The sequence below is a fragment of the Oculina patagonica genome, chromosome 8, assembly GCF_052425735.1.
Source record: "Oculina patagonica isolate OP01 chromosome 8, crgOcupat, whole genome shotgun sequence".
In the NCBI taxonomy this organism is placed as follows: Eukaryota; Metazoa; Cnidaria; class Anthozoa; order Scleractinia; family Oculinidae; genus Oculina; species Oculina patagonica.
Genome location: NC_135765.1, coordinates 14,179,644 through 14,194,912, shown reverse-complemented (window position 1 = coordinate 14,194,912; position 15,269 = coordinate 14,179,644). Strand labels below are relative to the sequence as shown.

Here is a 15,269-nt window from a genome sequence, read left to right as displayed (position 1 = left end):
TCCCTGTCAGACGCTTATGCGCATAAGTAAACCACTACAGGCAAAATTGCAGGCAGTTATTTGCAGATCACGTGGTGGGTTCCTGGCCAATGAAAAGGAAGGAAAAAATGCATCGAATGATTATAACATTTACTTTCATTGTTTTACGTAATGAAAGACTTACCACAATGGAGTCATGTCTAGCATCCAGAACAAATGACTCGTGCTCTGGTTGAGAAGAAAGGGATACGAGCTTGCCAAGGGCTTCACCCTGAAGGACGTAATAGAACGACTGTTAACAATTGATTAAAAAATGAAATTTAAATTATCCTCCTTGGCCATTTACAAAAAGTGTTAAGCTTTTAGGTATCATAATGGTCCGCCACCACCACCATTTGATTTTCCCACCTACATAAAGTAAAAAAGAAACTGCCAAAATATAATTAATTAAAGCGGATTCCGCTGAACGTTCGAGCAATGAGTGCAAAAATTAAGTACCAAAACTCTACTCATAGCACGGCAACATTTTGTATATTATTTAAAAGATCTTATTGAAACCCATTTGTCTAATTGACCCCGTAATTCAATTCTAAAGCATTCTTGAGAAAAGTAAAGTCAAACCTCGTAAAAATGTTTAAAACGCGCACCATTTTGTTTTAGAATGGCGTGAAACGTCCGTTTTAACTGAAATATAGACAATTTCAAATCCATTTTTCTCTTGCATGGTCAGCTTGAGTGCTAAAGTTTTGGCAGGTTTTTGTTAGCTGTACTTAAACTGTTACCATGCTAAGAGGTCTCTGTGCTAACTTTATTTTTGCCTGTATTGCTCGAATGTTGGGCGGAAACCATCTTAATTAGGCAAAAAAAAAAATAATAATCAGAAAAGTCAAAGTTAAATGTGCTGAATAGTTACAATTTAATTTGCCAGCAATAGTTAGTTGAAGTTCCAATTGACAAAAACGGAAAATGACTTTTGTGATACCTTAATTCCAAGGGAAGAAAGTCTGTCAATAGCAAGTGCTTCATCGCGCAACAGGTCTAACAGTCTGAAAGACAGTAACATGTTATCAGATACAGACCAAACTGTAATACACGAGAAGTGCTTTTTGGAGGCAATAGAACACACCAAAAAAAGGACTTGATATTGTCAAAAACTGTGGAGGTATTCCTCAAAAGCACAAAACCCCGACTGTCTCAGCTGAGTTAGATTCATTTTATTAAGTTTTGCCAAATAGTTGCTATGAAGCTTAACGTTAGCAAAGAAATTACTTCTATAGATCAAAATGACAAAACCATAGCTTCGTTGCGGCCAAATGTGTCTCCCGGGCATTATATTTAAAGATGAAAGCAAACGAGATTAACTTTGTATACTGTTCAGCCAAACAATATTTCAAACACGCATATCGCAATCCGTTTCAATCTTGGCCACTTTTGGCCATCCGTATCTTTTTTTGTATTTGCCGCATTATTGAAATTTCCCTTCACTGTTTTAAGAGGTTATTTTATATTTCACCGAATTGGATGGTCTTTTTCCATGCCTAAATTTGGCTAATATCCATCACACAGTCCCTTTTGAAAATTTATAAGAGAAACTAACGAAATAATAAAAAAAAGCATTTTAGGGAAAAGGGGTCGAACACGAAGACTGACTGCGTGACTGCTGTCCAAGTATCAATTTGTCTTATCCGTTCCCATGTCTCCCCATTCTCAGAAATCGGATATCCCGTTAGTCTTCATTCAAGCAACTTACTGAAAAGGATTCAGATCATCCACTTGGAACATGAGTCCGTTTATCATCAAGGCACCGTCTCCTGGGTCAAGTCCAAATTGTGCAAAATGCTGATAGAAAAAAAAAAAAAGAAATCGCAAAAGAAAAAGAGAAGAGTTCTGAATGAGTTCAAATGTCAGTATTTGTTTTGTTATAATGCGTATATTTTTCACTCCCTAACCTTTTGATTCAACTGAATCTCTTTTCTCATTTCTTCCTTGACCTTTGTCTTAACTAGAGACCTATGGGGAACAAAAAAACAATAGTGAAAACACCATAATACTCGCAAGTTCACGCAAGTTGCAAAAAAAGGCCAATTCAATGCTACTGCACGCTACGAACTTTAGTATTTGAAATAAACAACATGACTTGCGTTTTTTTTTGCGTCGAGTGGCTAACATTGAAAGCCTTTCCTTGCCTTTAGTGCCAATTCGATCGCCAACAAAGTAAGCAAACGAAGGTATCCCAAGTTATCGCGAGTGCATGCAAGTTCTACCCAATGGGAGTCACAAATAAACAGAGGCCAAGCTTTATAATAAGCTCTTGCTTTTATTTTGTTGATTGGTTTTTGTTGTTGTTTTCGTGTAATTGTTATACTTTTTTTTATTTTTTGAAAGCTGTAAGCGATAACATTGTAAATTTTTCCTGTTATACTGGAATTTTAAAAAAAAATGGGATGTCAAGGTCAGTATCGACGATAACCTTCTACAAACCTGGTCTGCATGGGGAGATTCTGACTGATATCTCTCAGCACTTTTAATGCTCTTTGTGGATCAGAGGACATGACTCGCTGGGCAGCCTGGAAACTCAAATCTGCAAAGAAAAGTACATGTAATAGGCCTTATTCGTATTCTCGGTATTGGACTGGAACTAGCTTGCAATGGAGGCTAATGCGGGTAATGTTTTCAAATGCAAATGACATGAAGCCGTTTTTAATGATATTTCCCCGCATGAGCCTCCATTGCAAGCTAGTTCCAGTCCAATACCGAGAATACGAATATGGTCTATTGTCACTTGCTGTGTGCACAATCTCAACTCCTGAGCCCGCCTTTCTTTTGGTCAGCACCAAGAATGCGGACTCTGGCAAAGTCCGATATTTGGAGCATGCACGGAGTGTTCTTTACCGTCACCAATTTGATTTGAGCATTGACGACCGGAAGTTTAATTTGTGAATCGTTGGACTTTCAAATTGGACTTGGCCAGAGAAAGACGAAGGGGCTATAGGGACAAGATTGCAGCGAATAGAAGGCCAAACTTGAAGTGAAAGCTTGTGCCGTTTTCAACAAATGTTTGTTAATTATCATTGTTAAATTTCTATTTAGAAATGCAAATTATCTGTGTCTTAAAAATGTATTGGGGTGGAATAAAGTCCACCTTGTAACTGCCAAACTTTCAAAGGAGCCATTTCATGCGCACTTTCTTTCAAGTGTGTTCTGAATTGGTCAAGGTTTTCTTTAAGCTCTGGATAAAGTTTCCTGAAAAAAAAAAAATGAAATCAATTAGTTATTATTATGACGTCACCGTATCAAGTGTTGCTGTTTGTACACACAACTGAGAACAATCACAATTTAATAATACCATATTTACTAGATAAACCTATATTTTAAGACAAGGCTTTATTCAACCCATAAGGACAGACAGTTCATAAAAACATTTCCAAGACCCGGAAATGCAAAACTGCGTGCTACATTTTTAACGACTCAAAACGTGTACAAATGCACAAAAGTTTTAACACGTTATTTCAACCGTCCACACGAATGATATAGATGGAAGTTCTCTCAAAGTTTCAAAGCTATCGTGCCAAAGCCGAAAAAGGTATGACGCAAAGTCTGCATGGACGAGTGTGCCCGGAATAGAGCTGTTTTCACTTGAGTGTCGAAAGTAATTCGCGTTTGCATTGGTTTTGCGTTACTACGCTTAGTGATTGGTTAAAAGCTCTCGCGCCACTTTCTCAGCCAATCAGAAGTGAAACCAAAACCAATTGTGACTAGTCGTGACTCGCTTGTACAAGTTTCCCGCGCTTCGTGCCGGCTACATGTATTTGCTTCGAGTTTTGATTGGTTTACTGGCTTGTCTGAGTTCTTTGTGATTGGCTAAAGTGATTACTTTGGTTTTGGTTTTACGACACTCAGTTGAAAACTGCTCTAACTACGGAGCCGCCTTAAGAAAACAGACATTTACTTCAACGAGTTCAAAACAACAGGTCTGTAGTATGATGTGATTGGTATAAAGCACAACATATAAAGCACAATGTATCGTATTTTGTATCATAACTGCGATCTATTGTAATTTTTTTATAATATTTTTTATAATTAAAAGTTAAAAACAAAATTGAAAAAAGTAAAGTATATGATTGGCATATTTTGATCGATTTTGTTCAATCAGTGTTTTTATTTTTCAAAGTTTGTTGATGACTGTCATCTTGACAATGATTTACGGCAGCAAAAATGTAATCGTTAGTAGGGTATTGAACTTGAGAGTTCACGTACGTGTGTTGTTGAGGAGCTTAAGCATACATGTAGATGTTTTTGAGTCGCGGACGGCAACCGGAAGCCGAATTTTCTCTTCTTTGGAGGGTACTAACTAACTTTTTGTGCATAACATCAAGTTGAAAATACCAAATCAGGGACTTTCCAACATATTTCAGGAGGGGAGAACGCATCAAAAACAGTAACAGTACACTTCCAGTTGCCGTCCGTGGCTCGAAAACGTTTGTGCTTCAGCTCTCTAAATTGTATGGCGCAGTAAACCAGTACCCCTTTATTCACTGCACAAACCTTAACTTTCCAAAAAGAAAGCCTTCAACTTCATCATCATCTGCTTCATCTGTTTTCTGTACTTTTCCTTCCGTGTCATCCTGTACTTTACTATCATCCACTGCTTTATACTCTGTTTTCTTTACAGCAAGTTCCACACCGTACCCGGAAAGCCTGATTTTTCTCTCAGATGGTGACTGAAAAATAAAGTTAAATTAATTTTGTAGCTTCAAGCAAATACAGTGTACAAATACATGTACATGTGTAAACTTGAGAATTTAATACTGCTTTTTTCAAGGGTCAATTCAAATGTAAAATTTAAAAACCTGAAATCTGACATATTATATGTCATATTACATACTACAAAACTAAAACTTGAACTCTGAACTCTGAAATCTACTGTAAAACCTGAGCTCTCAACTGAACTGCGAACTCTCAACCCTCAAAACATTTGTCGTATTGTAAATATTACGTGATAGACCAGTTGTTGAAATGAAAATCAATTATTTTAAAACTATACAAACTGTTATTAAACACCTGTAAGTAATATAATTTGAATTTACATGAAACTTTCCATACCTGCAAATAGTGCCTGAGAACGTAGTGCACCTTCCCATTATTTGCCAAAAATTCAAGTTGTTCATGAAATTTCCAGAATGATTGGGATCCTATCCTTCCATACAAGACCACAGCTACTGAGTTGTTTTCTGACTTGGGGTAGTGGTGATCAAATTCAAAACTTTGTGATAAGGGTCTGCATTAAAAAGAAAAAGAAGGTAAGAGTTAAAGGGACTATATGTCACGGATTTTACCAGATTTTTGAGCCCCGCAAATTTATATATGTGTGGCAAGAAACCTAGAAATAATAGTCCATTTTTATTAAAAATTGCTATATTAGAACGCCAAAACTGCTAACGAGCATCTTTGGCTGCGGATGGCTCAGATAGAAAAGGATTGCAATTTGAAAAAGTTTGGCAAACGTTTTCAAGTTGTTTCCACGCGTCTTCGAAATATCGATATTTAAAGCCGTAGCTTGATTTCTACCCGCAAATTAAGGTTATATATTCCATTAGATGTTCAAAGAAAATGTTTATTTCGGGTTAAGTTGCCTACCACTAATTTCAGAACAGTTTAGATCAAAAATGTGCAAAATCCCTGTGACATAGTCCCTTTATATCATTAAAAAACGGCATGATTCCATAATATTTGATCCACGATCACAACCTTTCCTTCAAAAAGAAAGGTTCAGTTGACACTTGAAATACTATTAGCTCGTCAGAATGTTCATATGTTGGCACCTACATATTTTGTCTATCTGATTTCAATATCTTCAATGCACTATGAACACTGAAACGTCCCACTAGACGGGATACAAGTCTTTTGGAAACTTAATTTGATTACATAAATTATTTCAATCATAAATGATTTCATAAATTACTCTTTAGTTAATGATTCCTACAAAACAGAGGTTTCCTACTCCTTCAGCATGCATGCTAGGCAATAAAAAAAATAATATATACAAATTGAGAGCCTTTTATCTGCCACTAAGAATTGGAAGAAGAGAATAAGAGAATGTTTTTTGCAGGGTAGGTATACCGAGTTCTAAGACATACATGGTTTGAGCTTGCTTGATAAGAAATACTGCTTCTGCGACATCGCATGTTGTCTTACTACCAAGTTCAACAAATGCTTCACAGTCTGGAGCTGGAATCTCATGGGCTACCTATTTTGCAAAGACATAACGCGTGTTTTTAGTAAAAATTAATAAACATACGAGTTTATTGTTCCAAGATATAAAAAAAATTATTGCTAAGAGCATTCATATGCTGTCCATTTCAGGATCCTTTTTTCTCGGTTTTTTCGTTGGTACGCGTACCCAATGCTATATGCCCTTAGCGTTTTTAAACCACTAAAAACTTGATAACAAAAAGCTTGACGTACTAGCGCAGGGCTGCAAATAACAGTCGGTCATCGGACATTAAGGTAAAGTCTGCTTCGAGCCTAGTGGCCCATACAGGCCGGAGCTTATCCCGGTTTCCCTAGCATTAAGCGACTAGGAGTATTGCTACTCCCCCCTGGATGGGATGCTAGTCCATCGCAGGGTTACCCCCCAGCAGTAAATTCGGCGGTACCCATTTATACACCTGGGTGAAGAGAGGCACTGTGAGAGTTAAGTGTCTTCCCAAGAACACAACGCAGCGCCCCGGCCAGGCCTCAAACCCGGACCGTTCGACTCGGAGGCGAGCGCGCTAACCATCCAGCCACCGCACCTACAACATGTTATCGGACATTGGCCGACCACAATTTGATCATGTCCGACGAAATCCCAAGTGTGGTCAGACAGATGTCCGGACAATTTTCTGATCGTAAATTATTTTACAGCAACGATGAATAAAAATCTGTCCGACCACAACTTTGTGTTGTTCGACCAAGATAGTGTCTTAGAAAGACATGTGTCCTTTCAAGTGAAAAAAATTATTTGCAGCACTGATAACGTACTAACCATACACTTGATAAAAAACGCTTGCCGTACTAACGTACTAAGCACAAAAAGCTTGCTGTACTAACGTACTAAGCATACACTTGATAACAAAAAGCTTGCTGTACTAACGTACTAAGGATACACTTTATAACAAAAAGCTTGCTGTACTAACGTACTAAGAATACACTTGATAACAAAAAGCTAGCTGTACTAACGTACTAAGCATACACTAGATAACAAAAAGCTTGCTGTACTAACGTACTAAGCATACACTTGATAACAAAAAGCTTGCTGTACTAACGTACTAAGCATACACTTGGTAACAAAAAGCTTGCTGTACTAACGTACTAAGCATACACTTGGTAACAAAAAGCTTGCTGTACTAACGTACTAAGCATACACTTGATAACAAAAAGCTAGCTGTACTAACGTACTAAGCATACACTTGGTAACAAAAAGCTTGCTGTACTAACGTACTAAGTATACACTTGATAACAAAAAGCTTGCTGTACTAACGTACTAAGTATACACTTGATAACAAAAAGCTTGCTGTACTAACGTACTAAGCATACACTTGATAACAAAAAGCTTGCTGTACTAACGTACTAAGCATACACTTGATAACAAAAAGCTTGCTGTACTAACGTACTAAGTATACACTTGATAACAAAAAGCTTGTTGTACTAACGTACTAAGCATACACTTGATAACAAAAAGCTTGCTGTACTAACGTACTAAGCATACACTTGATAACAAAAAGCTTGCTGTACTAACGTACTAAGCATACACTTGATAACAAAAAGCTTGCTGTACTAACGTACTAAGCATACACTTGGTAACAAAAAGCTTGCTGTACTAACGTACTAAGTATACACTTGATAAAAAAAAGCTTGCTGTACTAACGTACTAAGTATACACTTGATAAACAAAGCTTGCTGTACTAACGTACTAAGCATACACTTGATAACAAAAAGCTTGCTGTACTAACGTACTAAGCATACACTTGATAACAAAAAGCTTGCTGTACTAACGTACTAAGAATACACTTGATAACAAAAAGCTTGCTGTACTAACGTACTAAGCAAACACTTGATAAAAAAAGCTTGCCGTACTAACGTACTAAGTATACACTTGATAACAAAAAGCTTGCTGTACTAACGTACTAAGCAAACACTTGATAACAAAAAGCTTGCTGTACTAACGTACTAAGTATACACTGGATAACAAAAAGCTAGCTGTACTAACGTACTAAGAAAACACTTGGTAACAAAAAGCTCTCTGTACTAACGTACTAAGCATACACTTGATAACAAAAAGCTTGCTATACTAACGTACTAAGAATACACTTGATAACAAAAAGCTTGCCGTACTAACGTACTAAGCATACACTTGATAACAAAAAGCTTGCTGTACTAACGTACTAAGCATACACTTGATAACAAAAAGCTTGCTGTACTAACGTACTAAGCATACACTTGATAACAAAAAGCTTGCTGTACTAACGTACTAAGAATACACTTGATAACAAAAAGCTAGCTGTACTAACGTACTAAGCATACACTAGATAACAAAAAGCTTGGTGTACTAACGTACTAAGCATACACTTGATAACAAAAAGCTTGCTGTACTAACGTACTAAGCATACACTTGATAACAAAAAGCTAGCTGTACTAACGTACTAAGCATACACTTGATAACAAAAAGCTTGCTGTACTAACGTACTAAGCATACACTTGGTAACAAAAAGCTTGCTGTACTAACGTACTAAGTATACACTTGATAAAAAAAGCTTGCTGTACTAACGTACTAAGAAAACACTTGGTAACAAAAAGCTTGCTGTACTAACGTACTAAGCATACACTTGATAACAAAAAGCTTGCTGTACTAACGTACTAAGTATACACTTGATAACAAAAAGCTTGCTGTACTAACGTACTAAGCATACACTTGGTAACAAAAAGCTTGCTGTACTAACGTACTAAGTATACACTTGATAAAAAAAGCTTGCTGTACTAACGTACTAAGAAAACACTTGGTAACAAAAAGCTTGCTGTACTAACGTACTAAGCATACACTTGATAACAAAAAGCTTGCTGTACTAACGTACTAAGTATACACTTGATAACAAAAAGCTTGCTGTACTAACGTACTAAGCATACACTTGGTAACAAAAAGCTTGCTGTACTAACGTACTAAGTATACACTTGATAAAAAAAAGCTTGCTGTACTAACGTACTAAGTATACACTTGATAACAAAAAGCTTGCTGTACTAACGTACTAAGCATACACTTGGTAACAAAAAGCTTGCTGTACTAACGTACTAAGCATACACTTGATAACAAAAAGCTTGCTGTACTAACGTACTAAGCATACACTTGGTAACAAAAAGCTTGCTGTACTAACGTACTAAGCATACACTTGGTAACAAAAAGCTTGCTGTACTAACGTACTAAGCATACACTTGATAACAAAAAGCTAGCTGTACTAACGTACTAAGCATACACTTGGTAACAAAAAGCTTGCTGTACTAACGTACTAAGTATACACTTGATAACAAAAAGCTTGCTGTACTAACGTACTAAGTATACACTTGATAACAAAAAGCTTGCTGTACTAACGTACTAAGCATACACTTGATAACAAAAAGCTTGCTGTACTAACGTACTAAGTATACACTTGATAACAAAAAGCTTGCTGTACTAACGTACTAAGTATACACTTGATAACAAAAAGCTTGTTGTACTAACGTACTAAGCATACACTTGATAACAAAAAGCTTGCTGTACTAACGTACTAAGCATACACTTGATAACAAAAAGCTTGCTGTACTAACGTACTAAGTATACACTTGATAACAAAAAGCTTGCTGTACTAACGTACTAAGTATACACTTGATAACAAAAAGCTTGCTGTACTAACGTACTAAGTATACACTTGATAACAAAAAGCTAGCTGTACTAACGTACTAAGCATACACTAGATAACAAAAAGCTTGCTGTACTAACGTACTAAGCATACACTTGATAACAAAAAGCTTGCCGTACTAACGTACTAAGTATACACTTGATAACAAAAAGCTTGCTGTACTAACGTACTAAGCATACACTTGATAACAAAAAGCTTGCTGTACTAACGTACTAAGCATACACTTGATAACAAAAAGCTTGCTGTACTAACGCACTAAGCATACACTTGATAACAAAAAGCTTGCTGTACTAACGTACTAAGCATACACTTGATAACAAAAAGCTTGCTGTACTAACGTACTAAGTATACACTTGATAACAAAAAGCTTGCTGTACTAACGCACTAAGCAAACACTTGATAACAAAAAGCTTGTTGTACTAACGTACTAAGTATACACTTGATAAAAAAAAGCTTGCTGTACTAACGTACTAAGCATACACTTGATAACAAAAAGCTTGCTGTACTAACGTACTAAGCATACACTTGGTAACAAAAAGCTTGCTGTACTAACATACTAAGAATACACTTGATAACAAAAAGCTTGCTGTACTAACGTACTAAGCATACACTTGGTAACAAAAAGCTTGCTGTACTAACGTACTAAGCATACACTTGATAACAAAAAGCTTGCCATACTAACCTATGTACTAAAAATACTCTTGATTACAAACACAAACACCGTACCGTACTAACGTAACAAGAATACTCTTGCATACTAAGCATGCCCTTAAGAACAAATTTAGATGACCTTAATATTTCTGTTCTGTTGCACCAACAATATTGCTTAAACTTGGGTTGAGTATGCAGTACTGTATGCAATATATTTATAAGTCAACTGATAAAAAACTATAAATTCAAAAACTTAACAAATAAAACCGACAACAATTTTTACTGGGTGCGATTGTGTCCAAAAAGTGGGTCCAGTTTAACCAATTATTCAAAAAGTTTTTTCAAAGTTTGATGGCACTGAATCATGTCACAGCTGACAAAGTTATGATCCAAAGTTTGTCACCTTTGCTAATCTGACGTTCATTAGTCATAAGAGATTCAATAAGTACTTTTTACTATCACTCACCTTATTGAATAATTCCACTCTGGGAGAGTAATATCTCAGTGACAAGGAAAATTGCAAGAAATTTAATCCTAATGGAGCTAACAACTGCTCTGCAGCTTGTAAAATATGTTCATATTCCTCTGCAAATTAAGAATTCAAAGCAATAATCAATTGAAAAATAAAAAATGCGGCTGCATTATCCCTGATTCTAAAAATGACAAATGCTCCAGGAAATGGTTTTCCTTTTACACTGTACTACACCGTATATTAAACGATATACACTTTACTTTTCACTTGACTCTGAAGATGACTTCCCCTCAGCTTGTCAAAACATCAATTTCCAACAGAACTATATACCGGTACTCTCAACTGGACGATCACTCAATACAAACTACATAAATAAATATAATGCACTGATACTCCTGGGTTTAAACCATTTACTATGCCATTTGATATAACTTTGTGCAGTAAAGAGAATATTACAGTATTTCTGGCCTTTTATGATCCAAACATCACATTATGACATCACTGCTGCAGCAATATTTTAAAGAATAATATTTACAGAGGGGGACATGGGGGCACCCTAAACACTACAACACCACAAAAATAATACACAAACACAGCATCATATCGCAAGAAAATTTAACGAAACCCCGTCACTGCAATATAATCAGGCTACTTATGAATGAAAACAGCTTGATATTGGCAGCTAAAGCATATAAATGATCAACTAGACGATATTTGACTGTATTTTGTTACAATTTAACCATATGGTATATGTATGCTAGTATTACACAGGAGTGTCAGGTACAAGAAACCATAACACCACCAATAATTCCGTTTCACCAAACACCATCTGTTCAAAAACACGTTATACATTGCACACCGCAGGATTTGAGATCACCGCAACACCACAAGCCCCCATGTCCCCCTCTTTACAGTACCATAAACACAGCCGTTACCTGAATCTTGACTGAATGATTTATCTTGAGATGAATCTACAAACTTCCAAAATTTTTCATTGCTATCTGCAGCTAAATATTCACTGCAACAAAGAGAAAAGACAATCATATAACTCTATAAAATGGTTCATAACAAGCACTTTTTTAAAAAAAATTTCATTAAGGAACACTCACTTCGGTACAGAAAAATGCTGCAAAGAAAACGATTATTCAAGAAAGGACAATTCTAGTTACTTATAAAATATTGTAGTAAATAATAAAGATGGTAAATTTTTAACCTTGGTAATAAATAATGAAGATGAAGTCTTCAACATGACATGAGCATGGGACAAAGAGAAAAATCTGAGTCCCCAACGGGAATTGAACCCATGGCCTCGTTTCATGTTGAATACTTCATGTTCATTATTTATTACCCAGCTAAAAATTTACCATCTTTATTATTTACTACAAACTTGATGATTTCGACATTGCTGATCCTAGCAGTATACAGGACGCGTGTCGCATATCAAGCTAGTAAATGGCCCAGCTCCCAACACCGAGTCTCTCGTAGCTCAGTTGATTGGAGCACCCAACCTTTGTCCCATGCTCGTGTCATGTCGAATACTTTGTCTTCATTTAGTTACTCATTGTAAATTCAATTCTCGCCGGGAGTAAGAAGAAGTTATTTTTTTACAGAATCCTTTACCTACCTTGCTTCAAGAAGAAGAGGTGTGGACCCCCATCTTGCATCTAGTGTGGCAATTATTGATTTGGAACTGCTAGATTTGCATGAAGTCATATGGACTAGTGACAGTAGAATTACGGAGGTGGCCAACATCAAAGTCAGAGCCTGCAAATAAAATTTTAGAATTTCTTTTAAGAAGAAACACATGTACATGTAGGTACAGATTTTAATTTGGTTTCAAGACTAACATGTGAACACTTTGTTTTCATGTTGACTGTACAATCTACATGTACTATATGAATGATATAGGTGCTTATATAGCGCATTTACAAAGCTCAGTGCGCTTCACAGTTAGAATTTTATTGGATGAGACCGGACATCAGCATATCAGGCGCCTTTGGCAGCCGCTATCCGTCCATGTATATGATCTCATCACACCACCCAACCCATAGAATAGAAACAGACCACGACACCAGGAACTTTATGCCCTACTCTTTACGATGAGTGTGTGGGTTCTTTAACGTCCCATGCTGATTGTAACACTGAAGATGCAGGAGACGGGGCCTACGGTTTATCGTCCTTATCTGAGAAGACTAGAACGCCTAACCATTTGCAGATGTAATGACAAAGGCAACACGTTCTCCTCAATTATTTTAAGACCCTGAGTGTTGGTCCGGTCTGGGAGTCGAACCCGAGACCTCCCGCACGGCAGTCCGGCGCTCTACCAACTGAGCTAACCGGTCGGCAGTATGTACTAGTTTAAACCACAAGGATGACTACATTACACAGGCTGTACCATAAGCCTTCTGGTTTACCATATTTATTCAATTAAGCGCCCTGGGCGCGTATTAAATTTTTGGACCTTGACTGTGCGCGCTTATTCGAGGTGGGTGCTTATTTGAGGTAAGGTAAAGTCCGCAACAAAATGATAATAAAACGTGAAGATGTACCAAAGCAGAATTTTAACTGTTCATTGAAAGTTATTTAAAATATTAACAAAACTCGGTCTTAGGGGAAGTCTCTTAGTAGTACTTAGTCAATTTCAGTCCCAATTTTAATTATAATCAAAGTACTTCTCTTGTACACTTCAGTATTTTTTGAAGGGGGTGGGGTGGGCGCTTGTTCGAGGCTGGGCGCTTATTAACTTTTCCTACCTACAGGGTGGGTGCCTATTCGAGGTTGGGGACTTAATCAAATAAATGTGGTATCTAACTCACATATGATTCATTTTTCGAATGTGTAAATCTTCTCGAAATGAGTAGCTCCGGTCAGAAGAACTGAATAATGTTTGCTCAATCGATCTGACTGAGTTTGTCATGGCCACATGCAATTGCCAAAATTAAACCACTGTGTTTATGATCATTTCTAATGCCTTGAGACGACCCTTCTCTTGAAACTATTTTCAGTCCAAAAGCCTTGGTAGTCAATTTGCAAAATTTCCAACGTTTTAAAAATCCATGTCACGGCTTGGATTTCTTTGAAATGAAGGAAAATTTCATTCAGCAGATGCCGATATCAAAGGTGGCATGGCTTAGTAACCAAGCCTTCAAATGCTATAATCTCCTCTTGCCCGGTGGATATAGCATCATAAGCCGAGATTCTCAACCAATCAGAATGCCCCAACTCTTATAATCACCTCTGAAATTATACTCAAAATAGGTGCACCTTCATGTTTTAGAATATCAATGCCTATTGCAATAAAAACTTCGACTAATCATATTATATTAATATTATATTAATTATTTTTGTTTTGTGTTATTTTGTTTGTTTGTTGTTGTTTTTTTGTGGGAGGGGGTGGGTGCTTAATAGAAGAAAGGCGCTAATCATGAGCCTGAGACTTGAATACAAATTATCACGTACACAATAAACTTTTGAAAAATTAATTGTCACCTCAAACTGGCCAGACATAAATTAGAAGCCTACGAACTTTTCTTTTATTTGGGAGGGTTATTTTGAATTGAAGACATTTATTTCAAAAATGAACCCATTGAAGTGAGTTATGCTCGTATGGTTCATCTTTTAAGTACGACATTAGCATATTAAAGCCTATACATTTTTTTGACAATTTGTAGCTTGAGTTTGATAGCGAAACAAGATCAGTTCTAATAAAATATGCTAAATTTAGCAGATGCGATTAAAAAGCACTCGCTCGCGTAAATTGCAAAAGTAAGGTTTGAGTCAGAGCTCAGAGCATTTGACTTCCTTTGACCAGTCGGCATGTCAGAGCCAACGTACGTGACGAAAAACTTTTCAGTTTACGATTATTTCACCATCTTCGATTTGTAGGACTTTTGTAAAAGGAAAGTTTACGGTTGATTTATGTATTACACCTCCAATGTCACGAATCGCTTATTAAATCCGAACCAAAACGAAAATTTTCTTACCTTGCTACTGTTCAGACACTTTTTGGCCGCCATCTTGAAAGCAAAACCAATGCCGTGTAACCACGTCGCTGGTGCCTAAACCTCCTCTGGGGATAGGGGTGACCAAATTGCAGCAGTGCCTGGCTGAGAAAGGCTGAGAATGCGATGCAAATTTCATTTAAAGAAATCATTTAACACGTGAAATAAACTTCCTTAAGCAAAATAACTTTGTTTGATATAAAGTCGAGTAGAAGGTTAAAATGCGTGCTCAGA

The 15,269-nt window shown here is 36.6% G+C and overlaps 1 protein-coding gene and 1 long non-coding RNA gene across 3 annotated transcripts in view; one reads left to right on the top strand and one right to left on the bottom strand.

Moving 5' to 3' along the window:
* LOC144663847 (UDP-glucose:glycoprotein glucosyltransferase 1-like) overlaps positions 1-15,091 on the bottom strand; it is a 59,447-nt gene extending 44,356 nt beyond the window's left edge. For both annotated transcript variants that reach the window (XM_078524912.1, XM_078524913.1), the window contains exons 1-13: positions 15,018-15,091; positions 12,659-12,798; positions 11,970-12,052; positions 11,029-11,147; positions 6,117-6,226; positions 5,083-5,257; positions 4,525-4,700; positions 3,122-3,222; positions 2,461-2,560; positions 1,929-1,989; positions 1,730-1,818; positions 962-1,025; positions 164-250 (exon numbers count right to left, since the gene is read on the bottom strand). In XM_078524912.1, the coding sequence (XP_078381038.1) occupies positions 164-250; positions 962-1,025; positions 1,730-1,818; positions 1,929-1,989; positions 2,461-2,560; positions 3,122-3,222; positions 4,525-4,700; positions 5,083-5,257; positions 6,117-6,226; positions 11,029-11,147; positions 11,970-12,052; positions 12,659-12,798; positions 15,018-15,050 (1,338 nt within the window). In that variant the 5' untranslated portion in view covers positions 15,051-15,091. The remainder of the gene's footprint in view (positions 1-163; positions 251-961; positions 1,026-1,729; positions 1,819-1,928; positions 1,990-2,460; positions 2,561-3,121; positions 3,223-4,524; positions 4,701-5,082; positions 5,258-6,116; positions 6,227-11,028; positions 11,148-11,969; positions 12,053-12,658; positions 12,799-15,017) is intronic.
* The window catches only part of LOC144663902 (uncharacterized), a 284,797-nt gene that overhangs the window by 169,623 nt on the left and 99,905 nt on the right, over positions 1-15,269 (top strand). The window lies entirely within an intron of this gene.